The sequence below is a fragment of the Thamnophis elegans genome, chromosome 7, assembly GCF_009769535.1.
Source record: "Thamnophis elegans isolate rThaEle1 chromosome 7, rThaEle1.pri, whole genome shotgun sequence".
In the NCBI taxonomy this organism is placed as follows: Eukaryota; Metazoa; Chordata; class Lepidosauria; order Squamata; family Colubridae; genus Thamnophis; species Thamnophis elegans.
The window spans coordinates 30,624,723-30,646,001 of record NC_045547.1 but is presented as its reverse complement, the minus strand read 5'-3'; the positions used below and the strand labels follow the sequence as shown (position 1 = coordinate 30,646,001).

At 39.5% G+C, this 21,279-nt stretch overlaps 1 protein-coding gene across 4 annotated transcripts in view; it reads left to right on the top strand.

The window, feature by feature from the left end:
* The window catches only part of PLA2G6 (phospholipase A2 group VI), a 35,981-nt gene that overhangs the window by 7,268 nt on the left and 7,434 nt on the right, over window positions 1–21,279 (top strand). The window contains exons 1-13 of one of the 4 annotated variants that reach the window (XM_032221507.1): window positions 1,526–1,725; window positions 5,222–5,469; window positions 6,148–6,363; window positions 8,783–8,966; window positions 10,086–10,273; window positions 12,527–12,623; window positions 13,496–13,678; window positions 14,753–14,861; window positions 15,271–15,399; window positions 16,513–16,603; window positions 17,268–17,431; window positions 18,867–19,017; window positions 19,933–20,069. In XM_032221507.1, coding sequence (XP_032077398.1) covers window positions 5,261–5,469; window positions 6,148–6,363; window positions 8,783–8,966; window positions 10,086–10,273; window positions 12,527–12,623; window positions 13,496–13,678; window positions 14,753–14,861; window positions 15,271–15,399; window positions 16,513–16,603; window positions 17,268–17,431; window positions 18,867–19,017; window positions 19,933–20,069 — 1,858 coding nt within the window. In that variant the 5' untranslated portion in view covers window positions 1,526–1,725; window positions 5,222–5,260. Of the gene's footprint in view, window positions 1–1,508; window positions 1,726–1,746; window positions 2,162–5,221; window positions 5,470–6,147; window positions 6,364–8,782; window positions 8,967–10,085; window positions 10,274–12,526; window positions 12,624–13,495; window positions 13,679–14,752; window positions 14,862–15,270; window positions 15,400–16,512; window positions 16,604–17,267; window positions 17,432–18,866; window positions 19,018–19,932; window positions 20,070–21,279 lie in introns of those variants that run through there. The other 3 variants (XM_032221510.1, XM_032221508.1, XM_032221511.1) reach the window with 3 other exon arrangements.

Genomic DNA, 21,279 nt, shown 5'->3' with positions numbered 1-21,279 from the left:
GAAAAATACTGTACACTTATTTTTAAAATTTCCAATCCTTATCACATCAAGATAATTAGAAGTATAAACTCAGGTACTCTTAAAATAAGATTTTTGAAAAAAACTACTAAGGGTTAATTTACAGTCAAACATATGTATAGATATAATCGGGTTTAATTATACTTCGCTTTATTGCACTTTGCAGATGTTTTTTACGAGATCTTCCAACAACAAAAAGATTATATGGCTCACTGAAGGCTCAGATGATTACCATTCTTCAGCAAAAAATATTTTTAAATTAAGATATGTACATCTTTTTAGATATAGTAAATACTTTATAGACTTTAGTCTAATATAGGTATCCGTTTTACATGCACTGGGGAAATTTTTTTTTTAGTGTAACTTATTTTATTGCGATATTGACTTTATTGTAGGGGTCTGCAATATTTTTGAGATATGCTTGTAATAGTTCAGCAATAATATGATTAAATTAAGAATCGCCCAACTGATTAGACTAAAATTTAATCAAGCCAACAATTTTCTTTCCTACCAGTGACCCAAGATGCCTTCAGAAAGCTTAATAATATATTGTAAATTCAAAAACCTCCTTTCACCAAGCACACCATACTCAACAGTATATATGGCCACTAGTAACTGATACTCCATTTGACTGGGGCTGAATTATTTTCAAGAGGGTTTCCATTTCTCCAAACTGCTGAACAGACCCTTGATTTGGCTCAAGTTCTAGCCATATACTTCGCTCTGCAGCATTTAGCCAGTATTTTTAACAGGTAGTCCTTGATGTACAACCACAATTGAGCCCACAGTTTCTGTTGCTAAGTGAAACATTTATTGAGTTTTGCCCTGATTTGTGACCCTTGTTGCCACAGTTATTAAGTGAAGTTATTAAGTTAATAACACGGTTGTTAAGTGAATCTGGCTTCCCCATTGACTTGGTCGTAGAAGCTGATCATATGACCCCAAGGCACTGTAACTGTCATAAATATGAGTCAGTTGCCAATCATCTGAATTTTGAATCACATGACTATGGGGATGCTGCAGCTCCTAAGTGTGAAAAATGGTCGTGTCACTTTTTTCAATGCTGTTTAACTTCAAATGGTCACTAAATAAACTGTTATAAGTCGAGGACATGTACTACCCATAAAAGAGCCGACTGTGCCTTTAACCTGAATCAATTTTAGCCTGTGTCTCAGTCTCCCGTTAGCAGTGTTGTATGGCATTCAGTGGAATTTAAGCTTTGCAACCTTTGCAACCAATGAGAAAACTTTATTTTTATGTACCTCCCGCCTTTCATCCTGAGAATCTTTATTCTGCATCTTCCTATTGTGATCCTCTGCGTACACTTTCTCCCATGCTTCTAGTCCTAAATACTCTTTTATTATTTGCTCTCCACTCAATGTCAACGTCTCATATGCCGTAAACACCAACACTGGGTAAGATGGAAGCAGTACGCTCTAAAGCCCCACCCCACCACCCCGCCTTTACAAATATGGCGGCTTGGGTTCTACTGTTTTAAACTAACATCCGCCCGGCAGAAAGATGGCTGATCTGCCTCCTTTCACGTCAAGGCGTAATGGTCGTTCGCGCGTAATCACGTCGCCCTCTTAAGAAGATCCTGTAAATCGAGAACGAGGCGGCAGTTCGTGATTGGTAGAGGCGCGATCACGTGAGGCAACTGGGACTTTGTTGGCGGAAATAGCTGGGTGAATAATAGCTAAGTAGGAGGTGAGTATCTCTGAGCCCTGCAGCGCAATGTAGGAACTTGGTTCAGACGGGTTTTCGCATATTATTCCTGGTTTCCTCCCAATTTTCCTTTTTAAAATCCTCCAAAGAAGGCCTTTTGCCATTAAGGAAAAATAAAATTGTGATAACCTAGTGCAGATTATCCAAAGATGCCTCCATAGACTCCGATATACCTTCAATCCGTTATTTTATTCTGGGGTTGGAGAATTATAATACTTCCATATAATCCTCGATTTCCTACACTGCCAGCTTGTCTCTCGAAGGAAATCCTGAGTAGAGTTGCTTCTTGGTAACTGTACCATCGGCAACCACTCTGGGGATGGGGACTTCCAGTTTAACCACAACGAAAGTTTTGGAAGTGCAAAGTTTTTATCTCCTGCAAAATCTTAAAGGGAAAAAAATCATGCCAAGAAAAAGGGTAATTTCTACATAAAACTGCATCGATTGTATTTGCATATTGTGGTTAGCTAGAAATTAGGTTATTTGGTTGGCTTGGTGAGCTATATGAATCTAGTTAATTGTTTTTTGAATAAACACATTGTATTGTTGTTTCAAGGGCTTTTAAGCGGCTTCAATCATTCCAACGTTAAGCACAGGTCACTTAACTAGAGGAAAACACAAGGGTTAGTATTTCCCATGCCTTTGTTTGAAAGGCTAAAAGGATTGTAAAAAGCACCTGACTGTGATTAAAATTTTACACTGATAATCACTGTTGCCATATATATCAGTCTTTTCAAAATTAACTTAATTTAGGAACATGGGCATTTGCTTCGTTAAACAAGAGTTAGATAATTTATTTCATCTTGAAATTTGTAAGAACTTTCTTTTTAAAAAGCAACATAGTTATTTTAATGGGTTCTGAAAGAGTTCTCAGCCTTAAATGGGGGTGGGGAGGGAGGTTTTGCATAGTGGTATAGAATATGTACAACTTGATTCAATGATGAGGAAATATAGCTCTCCTGATGTGGAAAGTTTTCCATTTGGTTCTATGGTATTCCTTTTAACATGAAGAGCAATTTTCTCAGTTACTTTATAAAAGCATGGATATAATTCAAAAGCATAGAAATAAAGACAAATGAAAATATTTGTGATGTCAAAAATGCTTTATCATAATGTTCCTTAAATGCTTTCCCCTGTTCCACTATGATGCAATAGTAATCTTCCCCTAGAAAGAAGCATGGTTGATTAGTAAAGTAAAAAACACAACAAATGCTACTCTAAAAATTCCAAGTTTAGCTTTTAAGACTGCTGTTTTTTTTTTAATATTGTTGAATTAGATTTCACTTCTCCTTTTCCCATGTATATTTTTATAGAGTGAATAGAAGACTTCTATATTTTTTCTTGGTCTTGTGAAAGTAAAACCATAAAAAGAAAGAAGTCTGAATAAAAATTAGGCACAGTTGTTTTTGTCATTGGTTTGTATATTTAAAAATGGGTAGTATGAATCCTTGGCATAGAATCATTTTTAAAAAGTATACAAGTCCAGCATATGTTATGTTGTATATTGCAAATAAATATACAGTGCTGAATTTGTTCAAATATACTAGAGATTGTATATGGCTTCCCAATGTTTGCATGCCAATGAAATGTATTTCCATATAAATCAAAAATATTTGCCATTTTTTCTTACAAAAATATTTACCCTGAAAATTAATAGAAGAAAGTAGAACATAATTATACAAATAGTAACTACAGCAACCCAATCCATCTTTAACATTATTTCAAATAGCATATAATCAGCCAGTATGTTTTGGTTCAAAATTTACTTTAAGCAAATACTCAAATTATGAAACAGTAAAATCTACTGCATACTTGCTATCTTTTCTTAATGAAGAACTATGCCATGCTACAAAATGCACTGATAAAAGTCATTGCACTGGAGAGTAACTTTATGGAAAGTTTACTCCCATGGAAGTGAGAAAGGAAGACATTCACCAGTTGAATGGCAGAATGATTCTGTAGAGCAGGGGTATCAAACTCGCCATGTCATGTTGCCATCACATGATGTATCGCAACCTTTTTCCCCTTCATGGAGCTCTGGTGGGCATGGCTTGTGCGTGAGTGACACATCTGCCAGTTTTGACACCCGTGCTGTAAAGTATAGTGCGAAAGGAACAGACATCTTTTCTACAAACTAAATCCTCCAAAGCTAAAACAGCCCCAAAATATCAGTACTGATGTTTTCTTTGCAAATAGCCAGTGCAATAAATCACCTGTAACTTGAAAATATTTAATCTATCCAATGTAGTTTGAATTACAGATTACTTACATTGTATTCAATATTTTCCATTTTACGGTAAAATAAAATGTATTAACCTCTCTTAATTAGGAGTTTGCCTTTGGAACCAAACTCTTAGATCTGTAATGGATGCAAGGCTATTAAGTAAAGTTTCCTTTTCTTTTTAAAGTAAATACTATTCCGTGTAACCTTAATATGTGGAAATAGAGTTACAGCCAAACTGTTGTGTTCATTTATGAAGACTTTGGTGATAAAGGACCATTTTTCAGTCTGTTGAACGCTGATCCTCTTGTTTTGGCTATTTAGTGGCTTCAACATTGGATGAATTTCATAGTAGATATTTCTAACCAGAGTCTGCTTGTTTGTTTGCTTATTTATATGTATCTGTTTATTTTTTATAAATAACTCAAGGCGGCGAACACACACAATACTCCTTTTTCCCCTATTTTCTCCCCAACAACAACTCTGTGAGGTGAATTGGGCTAAGAGAGAATGACTGGCCCAAAGTCACTCAACTGGCTTTCTTGCCTAAGGTAGATTAGAACTCACAGTTTCTTAGCTTCTAGCCTAGTGTCTTAACCACTAAACCAGACTGGCTCCTCAGTTTGAGTTCCCCAATCCAGTGAACATTAGTAGCGGGCTCCAGACAAATAAGGTTGATCCATTTCCCATCATTACGGTTCCACCACAAAACCGCGGTAGACAAAAGCGCGCTCGACGAAAGCGCGTACGTGATGTCATCACAGCGCGACGAAAACATCGCGCTGTGAGCGGTAAATTTAAAATTAAAGCGAAAACCTTACCCTAACCCCCCCAAACCTAACCCTAAACCTAACCCTAAACCTAACCCTTAACCTAACCCTTAACCTAACGCTAAACCTAACGCTAACCCTTAACCTAACGCTAAACCTAACCCTAACGCTTAACGTAACCCTAAACCTAACCCTAACCCTTAACCTAACCCTAACCCTAATCCTAAACCTAACCCTTACCTTTATGTGAATCGGCTTGCTTTAATTTAATTTTAATTTAATTTATTTTTTAATTTTTTTCATCGTGCTGCTGATGACGTCAGGTACGCGCTTTCGTCGAGCGCGCTTTTGTCGACCGCGGTTTTGACGGGTCACGATCATTACACACTGTAGTAACTGATGGAGAGAATAAAGAAATGATTATGTTAGGTCAGAGTTAGTGAATGTCCATGATATTGTGGGAATAAAGATTTTTTCTTTTTGCCAGAGTATTGAAAGAAAATTGTTTAGGACAAGTTTTTGAGGCATGCAGTTCTTTGGACGACTTGTCCATACTCTGAACAATGTCACCAACTTGTTTACAAACCCTCACCGGGTAAAGGAGGTATCCCTGACAGACTATACTTCTCGGAACCTTGTTAAACAAGACGATAGGATAATCCTGTATGAGAACAGTTCAGCTCGATGCTGGGACTGTCTGCTTATTAACCCTCAGAATCAAAGTTCTGCCTTACGGTAAGTAACAAGTCTTTATTACTTTTAAAAAAATATATTGTACCTTTTATCTGTTCACATGGGAGGTTGAGAACAGAAATATGGTGGTTCTGAAGTCCTCAGGACAAAGATGTGAATGATGGCTTGGAAGGCATGTAAAGGACTTGAAATATGTTTGCTTTCTGTTTCTGGTTTTTGTAAGTGAGTGAGTGAATTAGCTTCATCCATAGCTGACAGAAAAACAAAAAGAACTGGGTTTGTTCTTAACTGCTTGATAAAAGGTGGCTTGTGCTTTACTAGTTTCTTAGTAAGGTATTACATAATGTTGCAGCCCAAATAACTTTGGGAATACAGTATGTATATAGAAAAGATTCCACCCCTCCCCATCCTGTAGTAGGGACTACGTTGTAAAAAAAATTAAAAAAACATTACTTCTGTTGCCATGTAATTTTCTCTCTATATTTGTAAATGTTTATTTGGCTTCCTTGTTTCATATTCTTTATGCTTACAATGACCTCTTTGTAATAAAGTCTATATGGAACTGCCTTGGGAACAGATTGTGAGGTGCCCCAAATACTATTTTTCTCAAATGTCAAGATTTGGGATGATTTTCTTCTGATTTTGTGGCAGATGCATTGATTTCCAGTTGATTAGAGCCATCGAAAGGCTATAAACGTTCCAAAACCATTTCCTTTGTAGGCTGTTTCAACTTGACACTGAACCAAGTGCACGTGAATATTTTGATCTGTATGCGAAGCAGTTGCGTCCGTTCTATGAGAGCTATCCTGGTCCTTTGTCTCTGGAAACTTTGCAACAGCTGACGGACTCTTTGCGAAGTCACCCCGGCTGGTCACTAGCCCACATAGCTGTAGAGTGTGGACTTCTGGGATGCTTCCGACACAATCTCATTCTGAGGTACGATGTGGAATGAGTGTTTTGTAGCACATTGATTGACATGGGCACAACACCCCCTCCCCAAACATCACATGTGGAATAATCAAATCTGAGCTGGCCAATATCAGAAGAGATCTTAGAGTCATTATGTATAACTTGGTGATAATGTCAATTATTAGCGCACAACCACAGTTATCCTCAATTTACAACCACAATTGAGCCCAGCATTTCTGTTGCTAAGTGAATTTTGCCCCATTTAATGACCTTTCTCGTGATGGTTTTTAATTGAATCGCTGTTAGTAATGAACCGAGTTAGTAACATGGCTGTTAAATGAATCTGGATTCCCCATTGATTTTGCTTGTAAGAAGGTTGCAAAAGGTGATCGCATGACTCCAGGAGACTGCAACCATCATAAATATGAATCAGTTGCCAAGTGTCTGAATTTTGATCATGTGACCATGGAGATGTTGCAGGGGATGTAAGTGTGGAAAACAGTCATAAGTCACTTTTTTCAGTGCCACTGTAACGGAACAGTCATTAAATGTACCTTTAGGGACTATCTGTTCTGGAGAAAAAAAGATATTCATGTTAGAATCATTGCTAAGGGAACTGAAAATAAAACAGCCAATATATAAACCTGCAAAAAAAAAACAACCTATAAGTAGTTAGAGCAGCTCCTCTCCAAGAAAAAGTCACAGGGTTTGAATTTTTTTCCAACTTAAGCAAAGATGGCTCAACAAAGTCCTGATAGAATTCTATAAAACCATACTTGCAGAAAGAAATGTTTATCTCCCCCCCCTTTAACTTAAAACTCAGGTTCATCCATCAAGCTAAATATATGGAGATTCAAGCCTAATAAAAGTATTATGAATTGACAACATATAATTAAAATGTGGAATTTGCTGCCACGAGTTATACTGATGGGCACCAATTCCAATGGCTTTAAAAAGAAAGGGAACAGATAAGAATGGACTTTCAGTGATTACAGTAGTAGATTTGATGGCTGTCATTTATCTTCATAACCACGGACAGCATGGTTACCTTCAATGCCAACGGCTAAGAAGCAATGGTGGAAAAGGCTTCCAACCTCTTCCTGCGCATGTCCCAAATGCATATGGTTAGGGAGCATGTGACAGAGAATGCTGGACTTGATGGACTACTGGCTTGATCTAGCAGGTCCTTGTTTTTCTTTGGCTCAATCTATTGTATGAACCAAGCTGGCTGTACTTTAGTAAAGAGTAGTTTAGCATGAAGTGTGAACCCAATTGTTTAAGATAGACTTTAAGATCATTTTATTTTTTTTCCTTAATGAAATAAGCTAGCCCAGAAAAAATAGCAAGTTGCCTGTTTAAATCCATAACCTAATACTTTATACTGATGTGTTAAAACACTACATTATACTATTACCAGTATCAGAATACAAATCTGAATTATTATAGTACACAATAGAATTAAGATCTAAAAATTTCTTAGAGAAATCACACATTTCCAATTTTTGACCTATTGCAGATTATTCAGAAACCTACCGCTAAATAACAATGTGTCCTCTGCTTATGTGTGGTTCAAGGTATTTCAGCAACAAAGATCTAGAACAGGGGTAGTCAACCTTTTTATACCTACTGCCCACTTTTGTATCTCTGTTAGTAGTAAAATTTTCTAACCGCCCACCGGTTCCACAGTAATGGTGATTTTATGAAAACCTAATGAAAATGTTTTTAAATAATGCTATGAATTTTTTTTTTAAATCAATTAAATTTTAAAAAAGGAAAGTGCTTCAGTAGGACAAAACCCCTACCGCCCACCATGAAAGCTGGAACACCCACTAGTGGGCGGTAGGGACCAGGTTGACTACCACTGATCTAGAGTCTCGTGTTTTAGCTCTCAAATAAAAGGGCTATAATTTTAAAAGGATTTTTCTATCATATTGAAAATTAGCTGGATATCTGCTTTGCTATGAAACTATGTGATCAGGCTTGATAAATTGACATGTAAAGCCCGCAGGCCGAATGAGTCATGCGCTGGCCACGCCCACGCCTGGTCTAGCAAGGGGGTGGGTTGAATAGAACATCTAACTCCTTCGTATCGACACATGTTAATATAATACTGTATAAGGAATACTGATGACTTGATTGTCATTTTGAAAAATCCTTTGTTAGCAAGCACCTAGAAGCCAAGAGGAACCAACGTGCTGAATTTCAAGTTTGTAGGCTTTGCCATTCTAGAGATTTCATGATGAGTGAGTGGTAGTTGGCTTTTATGGAAACACAAATTCTTTTCAAATGTATAACAATATATTTTGCAATATGGCCTGCATCACAATAAATAGAAGAGCAGCAGGATTGAAAAATCAGATAAAGCCACAACTTTTGGAGAAAACTGTTGGGTAGGCCAGCTTGTACATGAGACTGCATATCTAGCATTACTCTATCTTTGTTTTAGCTACGTAAATAGCCACAGTTCTGACAATGAATGCACCCCACTTCACTTAGCCTGCCAAAAAGGTGATTTTGAATGTCTGAAGGAGCTGATGGAGGAGTGCCATGCCCGGGTTGATCTGACAGACAAAAATGGAGAAACTGTCTTCCATTATGCTGTTCGAGGGAGCAACCCAACGATTATAGAGGTGAGGGTTTAAGGAGCCTCCCGCTTGCAGTAAAGTGCCTTTGTCTCATCTCTTCCTAGGGGAATGCAAGAGAAGCAGAAGTTTGCATCTATGCATCTATCTATATATGCACACTCTCTGTATGTGCACCTATATGCACTATTTAGAGAAAATGTTTAATGCTTGCCTCACATATCTAATGTTTCCTCCTGTCCATCAATTCTCCCATCCCCAAATTTCCATAATGGGCTTGAGGGCCTGTTTGAAGAAATAATGTGTCAGTTTGAACATTGAAGAAAAGTAAGTATCAACTGTGGTGGATGATGAGAATAATTTGTTTATTTTCAGTATAGTTTTATTTCTTTTTGGCTATAACATGAACTATTAGGTCTTTGATATGGTTAAAAAATAAACCCAGTTAATTTAAAGCTAAAGCGCTTAAAACCAGATATTAAATATATTTGAAGCAAAGTTGCCCATCAATATTTGCAATTGCAAAACAATCTTTACAAGGTGCAGGGCAGAATAAATGAAAATTACACTTATTTTCAAAATTAATTTATTTACAGATGAAGAACTAGCAATACTTTTATAATCATATAAGAGGCTTTTAAGAGACTTTCTATCCTATTTTAGATGGATAATGGAATACACAGTAAAAGAATTATTTAGCATTAAAGTGGAAATTTGGAAAATGAAGTATTAATATAAACCTTGAAGGAGAAACCAGTATAACATTTGATCATTACAAATGTTATTAGAATAGCAACCATCTTTATAATTTTGAATCATTCAGTGAAGGGATTTATAACATAAATGTAGATTAACGAGCAAAAATACAACATGAAAAAGATAATAATGCCTTACACACCTAAGCAGAACATACCCCCAGACTGTTTCAAGAACTGTAAACACAGTGGTGTATCTACTGTAAAGAGTGCATATGAGTTGATTCATTTCTCTTCTTAAAAATTGGCAACATCCATATCTAGATAAATTCTCTTTTCTATACATATCAAGAGATTTGAAATAAGTCTGAGAAATGCTAAAGATAAAAGTAGAATATTGATTGGGAAATTGGGGAGGACACATCTTGAAGGAGGAATTGAAAGTCACAAGTGAACTTATTTAATTGTTCAGCTCCTGGGCAAGAAAGCAACTGCTGCTTTGGACCATCTGAATAATGAGGGGCAGAGTCCGTTGCACCTGGCCTGCCAGTTGGGCAAAGAAGATGCAGTCTACTCTCTTCTTAAGGTTCATGCCAAGTGCAATAACTTGGGCGCACTGGGTTATCCCATCCACGCTGCTATGAAGCATTCTCAGAAAAGGTAACTTTGCCTAGCTTTGTTGGGATTAGAATATAAGGATTTCTGTAAATAGAAAACTCTATATGTTAGCCAACTGTACTCAGTATGCACTTGTTCCCCTTAATTTTAGGGTCAAACCAGATCTATCTGTATTCAAGTAATGTAAGTCATCTGTGTGATATTCCTTCCAGATCATGCGTACTTGGGATATTTTTTAAAGCTGATCTTTATTAGATTGCCCAGTGTAGACTACATATTGAACAAATGATGATTTCAAATATCATTTATACTTATTCATCATGTAGCTGGCTGGTCACTCATTGGACAACCACTTAAATATGGACTAGCAGTGTGCTGCAGCTGCCAAAAAAAGCCAACGCAGTCCTAGGTTGCCTCAACAGAAGAATAGTATCAAGATCATGTGAAGTGTTAGCACTGCTTTATATCGCACTGGTAAGACCACACTTGGAATCCTGTGTCCAGTTTTGGTCAGCACAGTACAAAAAAGATGTTGAGACTCTAGAAAGATTGCAGAGAAGAGCAACAAAGATGATTTGGTGACTGGAGGATAAAACATATAATGAATGGTTGCTGAAGCTGGGATTGTCTAGTTTAATAATAGTCTTCCAATATTTGAGGGGCTGTCACAAAGAGGAGGGGGGGTCAACCTAATATCCAAAGTACCTGAGGGTAGACAAGAAGTAATGGAAGGAAATTTACAGAAGAGAGGTCTAACCCAGAACTAAGGAGAAATTTCCTGACAGTGAGAACAATTAATCAGTGGGATGGCTTCCCTCCAGAAGTTGTGGATGATCCATCAAGAGGTTTTTAAGAAGTGCTTGGACAGCCATTTGTCCGAAATGGTATAGGGCAATAACCTTAAACCTTTTGGGCACCAGGGACCAATTCCGTGCAGAGAGGTTTCTGCTGCCTGCATTCTGTGGTTGGGGCTTTGCTTGTTTGCATGGCCTGGTTTCTGGCGTGCAATGTTGCTGTAGCCCGATGTCAGTCCACGGACTGGGGGTTGGGAACCTCTGATATAGGATCTCCTGTTTGAGCAGGTTGTTGAACTAGAAGACCTCCAAAGTCTCTTCCAACCCTGTTATACTGTTAACCTTCAATTTCCATCAACTAAGACCTTAGAAAAGGAATGCCATGCTAAAAACAAGGAACAGAGGGCCACTGCACACTTTACTCCGTGGGTCTCAAAGAAAGAAAAAATATTCCTCTTTCCCATTCAATACATGTATGTAAAATGTATGGCTATTTTACCTCTCCAGCTTCAAATCCATGTTTTTATTTCCTGCGGAGAGCATTTCTCTAAACCCCGAGTGATTCATGTGAAGCCTCAAAAACCATCCAACCCCTTTTCTGTCGAAATATCTGGTAGGCCCAACTGAAATCACAAAGGCAAGATGCAGAGTGAGATAAGAGTCACAAATGGGGAAATGAGCTGTCTACAAAGTGAGCAGAGAGACACCCTTGCCTAGAAAAGAGATTTTCTCTGGTGTCAAAGACAGGAAAAATCCAAAGCTCTTCAATCAAACCAAAGTCATGCCTACTTCCAAAAATGATTTCCAACTGGGGAAAGTTCTTGCATCTTTCACTGACACCAAACTGGCAGTAATTTGCTTGTTGGAATTAAAAGTGGTGATTTGCAAATTGCCAATCTTATACCCATTTTTGTGCTTCTCAGTGTGGCTGCAAGGTGGCAGAACACACAAGAGAGAGTGTCCCTTCACAATTAAGTAGGTGGGGAAATTCCATGATTGCTCTAAATGACTGTTATATAAAATGCCAGCTAGGAGGAGGGGAAGGAGAGAGGTGTGCCAATTCCATCTGTTGTTCATATCCCCATCAGTTGGGGTACAGGTTACAATGTGTAAGTGGGAAGTATTGCCTCCATAGGAAACATACTGAAATATACCTCTGGTCCAAAGGTTTTGGTAAAACTCTTTAGGAGGGTCAGTGGTCTCCAGGAGATTCTGGCAGAAGGTGAAGGCTGGCAAAAGCAGAGAAGCTCCACAATCAAGATAACAGTGCCACAGACAGTATAGAAAGGCAGGTAGGACAAGAGGGGATGTAAGAGTGAACACAAGTGATAACCCAGTGAAATCAGAGGATATTATCTTAAGGCTTATAACATACTTTCTGTGTTTGCTGTTGGACCATTGAACAATAATCTCATTCTTATTGAAATTGCAAATATTTATAAAGCTGATCAGGGCATCTTTGTGGCATGTTTTGTTTATTTCTCCTTCCTTTTTCTTCCAGATGTGCAGAAATTCTCCTTGATAAAGAAATCAATCAGATTCAGTTTCTGGACCCACGATATGGTGCCACACCCCTTCATTGGGCCAGGAATGCAGAGGTGAAAAAGTACAATATCATTGGACATGACAAATTGTGTATTTTTACTTTTACTACCTGGGAGCCTTATCCTCCTGGGAATAATTCTTTTCCTTAATCCATTGCTAACATTTCATTCTCTATGATCTTCATGGGTTCTGGGTTCTTAATATCCGTGTAGAACTAGGAAACCTGAACCTGAAAACATCCTTCCTCCTGCCATTTGTGTGAAAATTGTGGAGAAACAGCATTAGTTGTATTCTAGTCTTAAGAAGCTTCCTTCCAATGCACCAAATTGATTGTACAATTTGCAGCCTGCTTGCTTCAGACAAAGATCTTACTTGTTAGAGAAAATGAGTACCCAAAATGAAGGATCGCTTAAGAGGAGATTGCAGGACACTAGGTTAAGAAAGTTTTTAAAATGTGGGTATATTTTTCTCAGAGAAGAAAATGAAAAATATTTTTTACATATAACATTTTTGCGTGTACTGAACCAGCAGTAATGCTGGGAGCAACCCACCCCTGATTTTGAGGTGCTTTCTTGTGATGTAAATAAGTCTAGGTAGTAGTTGTCTTGTTCAAATGTTGATCACGTGCCTCCAGAGGAGCTGCAGCAACCATAATTTTGGGGACCAGGCACGACTAGCGTTTGTTTAGTGCAGTCATAACTTTCAATGGTTGTTGAACGAACAGTCATAACTTGAAAACTACCTGTACAGGTGAATGGTTTGGTAACTAAAAACACATTTTTCCTCCAAAGAGCAACAAATATGTAAAAAAACAGATGAAGAAACCTATGTCCTATTTTGAAAAATATCATAGAAGAAGCTCTCGGAAGAAGCGGAGGGCAGATGCTGCAATTCCTATTTGTGATTTCTCCCTTTATGACTTTAGATGACCCGGATGCTTATTGAGTATGGCTGTGAAGTGAATGCCCTCAGTTCATCAGGGGAATCAGCCCTTCATATTGCTGTGCGGCGTGGGCGTTTTGATTGCACAATGGTGTTGTTGACACATGGAGCTATGCCAAACACTAAAGAAAAGAATGGAAACACACCACTTCACCTGGCCATGCAGGTGGGCATTTCATCATTTGGATATTTTTCTAGCAAATGAGAGAGAGGAACTTTCTTTCTAAAATGGAGAGAGCAGAGGGTGGTGAGCACAAGGTACCTCTGGAAAACTTTCTTGCAGACTAAATTTCTCACTCTCAGTTTTCTGGTAATAGAACTAACAATGTGCCCTCCGTGGCTTTAAAGAGCCAAGATGGTGCAGTGGTTAGAGTGCGGTACTGCAGGCTACTTCAGCTGAAGTTCTAGCTGCAGTTCAGCAGTTCCAATCCTTCCGAGGTGGGTAAAATCAGGACCCAGAATGGAGAATTCTGGGAGTTGAAGTCCACAAGTCTTAAAGTTGCCAAGTTTGAAGACCTCTGGTCTAAGTGCTATTGCTATTGGCTTTAACAAAGGAAGCTTGCTTTACATGTGTGAAGGAAAAAGTAAATTACATTCTCATAACTGAAAACCTATCTTTGGTTTCAAGCTTCCTTAAACCTGTCCATATGTCTTTTGTACCAATTTCCAGTTAGTACAGTTCAGTTTTTATTGTAAAAAAAAGAATATAGAGCCAACAAATGTTATGCTCATCTTTGCAGTGAGCGTACTTTCCAATTTTATCTTGATACATCAGTCACTCGATCGAATACACTTTTATATTTATTTATCTCACCACTGCCATTCCAATCCAGATAAGCCAGCTATTCTACCAAAATAAGGTTGGAGATCCTGATCTGTTTTGGATGGTTGAGCAATTGGCAGTTTGCCTTGGGGAAAATCTATATCTAGACTGTTCCACTTTATTGGGCTTCTGGAGGTTCATAAAGAGTTTGTTATTCAAGATGGTTTTTGATGATGTGGAAGTTTAGCCTACCCTTGAGGAATGGCATTGCCATATGATGTTGATCAGAATAATGCAGTGTTTTTAACCCAAGGTTTGATATTCTTTAAGCAGCTTTAGATCTACAGGAAACTTAGTGGCACAGAAACAAAAAAAAGATGATAAAGTGGGTGGACATTTCAAAGTAGACTAGAAAACAATGGATGGAGAGAAATAGGACAATATCTTTCCATTAACAAGCTCCTTTCTTCCCAATAGCAAGACTGCATAGAAATGATCAAGGCCCTTATTGTGTTTGGAGCAGATGTGGATATCCCCAATAATTTAGGGGAGACACCTGGATTGGTGGCAGCCAGGACAAGCAAAGGTAGGAAGAATCTTTGGATAGAAGGAGGTGGTGGGAGGGTTGACCTTGGTCTACCCAACTGGATTCTGTTAACATTGTGAAGAGATTCCATGTATATTGAAGCTCCGGATCTTGGGCTTTAGGGCGTAGATCAGTACTTCCTGGTGAAAGTCTGCTATGGAATGGAAATTTAGAATCATAGATAAATAACCAACACTGGAGGGAAGCATTAAGAATGAGGTCCCTAGAGGTTCCTCATTAAAATTGCTCTTCATTGCCCTTGGCAAGTACATTCACCTGCCTTTCAGATACAGGCTCTTCCCGGGTACAAGAAATAGGTTGGCTCAGAGCTTGCAGTAGTGACTGATTTTTTTGTTTGTTTTAATAACTTTCTGTTTAATGCATGTGATTCCTGCCTCACTTATGCAAGGTGCCAACCGGAAGGTTCTTTTAGATCTGCTGAAAATTATAGGGATTGAACGCTTCCTTCCACCTGGCATATCTTCCTCAACATCCACTCTCCCAGAAAGATCATCAGCCTCACCGAGTTGTGGCTTAGGTAACCTACTACCTAGCTCTGTGCCTTTCTTTCTTTTCACTTTCTTGGGCCACTTTATATCTGAAGATTTCCAACATGCGGTTGCCCTTAGAATAAGAATTCTTATGTGTAAAATGAATGCCAGTGTATATGCATCCATGTTGTGATCCTAACCCAGTTATGGCTAACCTTTCTGTCCTTGTGTGTCAAAAGAATGCCCGCGTGTACAACAGTGTGTGCACGTGTGTCCACACCCATAATAACAATGTACTCCTAGGACCCAAAAAACGGTGCAGGGGGCCGCACACCCACCCACCCCCGCGGTCCTCCCCCGTGCATGCCTACCCTGTTATAGGAGTTATGTCAGCTTTGTATACAGCTTTATTTCTCTCTAGCATTAATCTCCATTGTTCAGTGATGCATTTCCTGCCTCTCTAGATTTACCTCTATCTGCTCCTGTGAGGCACTTCCTGTTCCTGTTGGATGTATATCGATTGCTTGTATAGTGTTTTGCAGAGACCCGAAAATCAGCTGCCTGGTGGCACATGGTTGGTGGAGCTCATCTGTGGCTCCCGTGCCGGCAGACAGGCCTCTGCGTGCCACCAGTGGCATGTGTGCCATAGGTTCGCCATCACAGCCCTAACCAGTTCTGTTGATTACAGATTTCCAATGATCATTGCATTGCAGCAATCAGGACAACAAATCTTGTGATTACCTACCATGTTCTATTGCAATTTACCCTATTATAACCCCAATGACTTTTTCTTCACTTTTCCTTCCTATTCTTACAGCTATACTAATATCTATTTTAAAACACATTAATAAGTAGCTCTTGAATTAGCAGATAGGATTGCTACATATTCACGATAGTCAAGGCTTTTATAAACATTGCATACAAGGAAGTGAGTTAACAGGCATGACTTACTGTCACTGATTATGGTGATTCTAGAAAGATATGCCTATCATTTCCTTTTGGGCAATGCCTTGAGAAATAGAAAACTCAGATTCTATTGAATCTGGATACCATAGTGAGCGAGGAAATGCATCTTAAACTCTCAGTTTTAACCCGTGCCTGTTGTGTCCTGAAAGTTAGAAATTTTATGTTTTGTTTGTTACTCTATTTTTTTTTTTTAGACTACCAAGACGTCATCCACGTTTCAGTAGCTCTGGGCAACTTGCTGAAGAGACCAGATGTGGTGGACTCTGCCCCCGAGAAGAGAAGAAAGTAAGCAAGTAGGGTTAGGGAGAGTCACAAAGGTGGTTTAGATGTACTTGCGTGGGGAAGATCTAGTAAAGATGCACCAAATTCCTAGAAAGAAAGACTCTGTGCCTACTGTTTCTGATTCTGTGGCTCAGTTGTACTTTCAGGAACAATTACTTTGGTATTTTAGATATATTATATAATGCATAAAAGGTAAAGGTAACAGTTCCCTTACACATATGTGCTAGTCATTCCCAACTCTAGGGAGCGGTGTGCTCATCTCTGTTTCAAAGCCAAAGAGCCAACGATGTCCAAAGACGTCTCCGTGGTCATGTGGCCGGCATGACTAAAGGCCGAAGGAAGCGCACGGAACGTTGTTACCTTCCCACCAAAGGTGGTTCTTATTTTTCTACTTGCATTTTTACATGCTTTCAAACTGCTAGCTTGGCAGAAGCTGGGACAAGTAACAGGAGCTCACTCCGTTACGCAGCACTAGGGATTCGAACTGCTGGACTGCCGACCTTTCTGATTGACAATCTCAGTGTCTTAGCCACTGACCCACCGTGTCCCTTCTATATAATGCATGTAAACATTTACCTATCTCCCTGAGTCATCTGAATGTGAAGAACAAGGCAGAGTTACTTCTGGGGCTGACACTTCCCTTGTTTTCTCTGTTCCCCTTCTCTAGCGAGGACCGCCTCCTGAGCCTGGACGGAGGAGGCGTCCGGGGCATTGTACTCATCCAGTTTCTCATCGCTATAGAGAAAGCTGCAGGGCGTCCTGTCAAAGAGCTCTTTGACTGGGTGGCGGGGACTAGTACAGGGGGAATTCTGGCCCTGGCTATTATACATGGTAAGAAGTGATGTGAATAGCAAGTAATCCCATGTGTAAATGACTCAGTGCGGGATGGGAATGGTTACTGAATTGGGAAGTGTGTGTGTGTGCATGTGTGCGTGTGTGTGTGCTCTTTAAAACTTTGATCAGAATTGGGTTCTAGATTTCATGTCAAACCGCCACATTATGTAGCTTGTTGTGCTCTTGTCTAAATCATTCCCATTGCTGTATTGGCTTTGCAATTGTGTTTTTGATAGATTTGTAAATACTATATTTTTCAGACTATAAGACGCACCAGAATATAAGACGCACAAAGGTTTTGAAGAGGCAAATTAAAAAAAAAAGTTTTTGCACTCTGCAAACCTCACCAAAACGGCCTGTTTTTCACAAAAATGGGCCCGTTTCCCCCCCCAAAAAGGGCATGAATAGCCCTTAGGAGGCTTGTAGAGTGTTCCTGGGGGGTGGGGGTGGGGCAAAAAGGAGCAAAAAACAGTCAATTTTTCACGAAAAAGGGCCCGTTTTTGTCAAAAAAGGGGCATTAGGAAACTTATAGAGTGCTCCTGGGGGTTGAGCTCCCAGGAGCTCTCTGAAAGCTTCCTACAAGCTATGCACGGCCATTTTGGTGAAGGGGATGGGGTTTCAGGAGGCAAAAAATGCTGTATTCAGTGTATAAGACGCACCCAGATTTTCACTCTTTTTTGAGGGAGAAAAAGTGCGTCTTATACTCTGAAAAATACGGTTCCTTTCTAGTTATTTTTTATTTCTAAACTTTTAAGTCAGCATTTAACATGCATTCAGTCTAGAAGAGATCTATAAAAAGCTTTTTGTTGATCAAGTGAAAGAGAACTAAGGGCTCCTGATCCAGAAATTGAGATAGTGTAATGCTTCCATTGCTGAGAGCAGATAGAAGACAATCCTAGTTTATATTTTATCACCCCCATTACCGTATTTAATGTGTCATTCAGATATATTTTGTCTTTGCCCGTCAAACAATTCTTCAATTGTTCTTTACCACTTCTTTACCAGAAGCTGCCCTATTGCATCATGTCATTAATGATAATCTAATCATTAGTCTTCATGGTCTATATTCTAATGCCCAGGTGTTTTTCTAGTTTTTCTATCAATCTTTTCTTTGAGAACAGATAGCAAGAGATTGAATCTGGGATTTCTTGCATCCACAGCATGCAATATTATGGATTCTTTACACAGAGTGGCTCATCTGCATTACACTCTTGCCTTTGATGTAGCCTTATGTGTTCCTTCCTGCTGTTGAACTTTTTCCCCCCTGATGTCCCCTCTTCTGTCACACATTTGGTGATTTCACTCATTGCACAAAACATGGGTTTCCATACTTTCACCAAGATGTTTGGATAATTTCCTGCCTGTTTTCTATCAGCTGGATTGGAACCAAAGATGTTCTCCAGGAAGCCAATCATGTTATTCTTCTTCTCAGGGAAGCCCATGGACTACATGCGCTGTGTGTACTTTCGCATGAAAGATGAGGTCTTTCGAGGGTCACGGCCTTATGAATCAGAGCCTCTTGAGAATTTCCTGAAAAAGGAGTTTGGAGAACATACCAAAATGACAGATATCAAGAACCCCAAGTAAGCCAAAATGAAAACCATTGGGATGGCTTCCTGAATCCTCTATTCTTCATTAATTAGCTCTGCTGGTCATTTATATACCTCCCATTATTCAAAGTAGGTTTGGCATCTTATCAGTACCTAAATAGTAAATTGCCTAGCTCTTCTGACCTAGGCTTCCCAAGAGCATGAAGCAAACTCCTTGTCTTGACAAAAACCTCTTCTGCTTATTCACATCCAGGGAAGTCTTTCAAGGGAGGATTTACAGTCACAGACCTTATCTGGCTTGGAGAGCTGCCAGGCCGATATCTGCAAAACTTGGCAAGGAATCAATTAAGCAAACTAATTGTCTCCTGCAAACTCCACTCCTCTTTCACTCCTCTTATTTCCTCTGGGAGGGGCCATTCATTGTCCACCTGTGGCCTTACTCCCAAATCGACTCCTGTTCTTTAGCTGTTCCCTTTGTCTGGCAACACTGCGCATGCACACACTGGGAACAGGCTCCAGCTGTTTGTCTGCCTCACTGATGTCTGACTCTGAAGACAGCTGATAACTGGCATACGACTGGCCCCCTCTCTGCCTCTGACACACAGGCCTCATCGGAGCCTTCCTCAGATTCTAGGACTGTCCCATGTTCCTCCCCAACCTCCTCGCTGTCCGAATCTGCTGCCAGCTCCAGTGGTGTGCCACAACACTACAAAGTTATTATACCACTTTATGACACATAGAAGAATGATAATAGACACTAAGCTGTCTTGGTTAGGTAAATGATCCATCTTCTTTCTAGTAAAGGTATTTTTCATCAAGTACTACCTGATCTCCTTTAATTAGCAGTTGAGTCACTCACTTTCTGCCTGGAGATCAAAAGTGTTGCTATTGCACACTAGTCCCTGAATTAAATCAAGTTGAAATTTTGTTTTGTTCAACTTTTTACAGGGTCATGTTGACAGCAACACTATGCGACCGACAGCCCGCTGAGCTCCATTTGTTCAGGAATTACAATCCACCAGAAGGAAGAAAGAAATCCCGTTTCAGAATGATGGGCTCATTTCAACCAATGACTAAGCCAGAAGGTAAATACAGGTAGTCCTTGACCTACGTCCACAATTGAGCCCCAAATTTCTGTTGTCGAGCAAGACAGATGTTAAGTGAATTTTGCACCATTTTACGACCTTTCTTACCACAATGGTTAAAGGAATCATTGCCGTCATTAAGTTAGTAAAACAGAGGGGTGTTAAGTGAATCTGGTGCTCTCCCATTCTCTTTGCATGTCAGAAGGTTGCAAAATGTAACCCCGGGACACTGCAACCATCATAAATATGAATCAGTTGTCAAGTATCTGAATTTTGGCCATGTGATTATAGGGATGCTGTGAAGGTCATGTGAGAAAAGTTACTTTTTATCCTGTTGTAACTTTGAACAGTCACTAAATGAACTGTTGTAAGTTGAGGATTATCTGTACCTATTCCCACCGACCAGGGATATAAATTGCACTGGTGAGGGGAGAGTGGGGAGTGTGGGGAGGAACGTGTAAGGCTGTAAAGCTTGCTGGCTGAGGAATTCTGGGAGTTGAAGTCCACAAGTCTTAAGTTGCCACAGTTGGGGACACCTGCTTTAAAGGAATACATGCCGTATTTTTTGAGTATAAGACGCACTGGAGTATAAGACGCACCAAGGTTTTGAAGAGGCAATTTTTTTTTAAAAAAAGTAGGTAGGTAGGTAGGTAGAGGGATAGAGAGGGAGAGAAAGTGAGAGAAATACAGTAGGTAGGGAGGGAGAAAGAAAGTAGGTAAGTAGGTAGATGTTTCCAGGTGTACTTATCCATGTGCTGGAGAAGGAAATCGCTGACAATCTGCAGCATCAAAGACTTTGTTTCTGCTGGCACAGCACTTGATCAATGTAATTCTCATCAATCAGTTAAAGAGCTTTCCAAAAGGGGGAAAAAAAGTTTTTGCACTATGCAAACTTCCCCAAAACAGTCCGTTTCGCAAAAACGGCCCCGTTTTTTGTAAAAAAACTTTTTGCATGCATATCCTTATGGAGGCTTATAGAGTGCTGCTGGGGGTGGGGTGGGGGCAAAAACGGCCTGTTGTTTGCTTATTTCTGTCCTCCCCAGCCCCCAGGAACTCTTTGAAAGTCTCCATAAGGCTATGCACAGCCATTTTGCTGAAGGGGGCAGGGCTTCAGGAGGCAAAAAATGCCGTATTCAATGTATAAGATGCACCCAGATTTTCAGCCTCTTTTTTGAGGAAAAAAGGTGCGTCTTATACTCTGAAAAATACG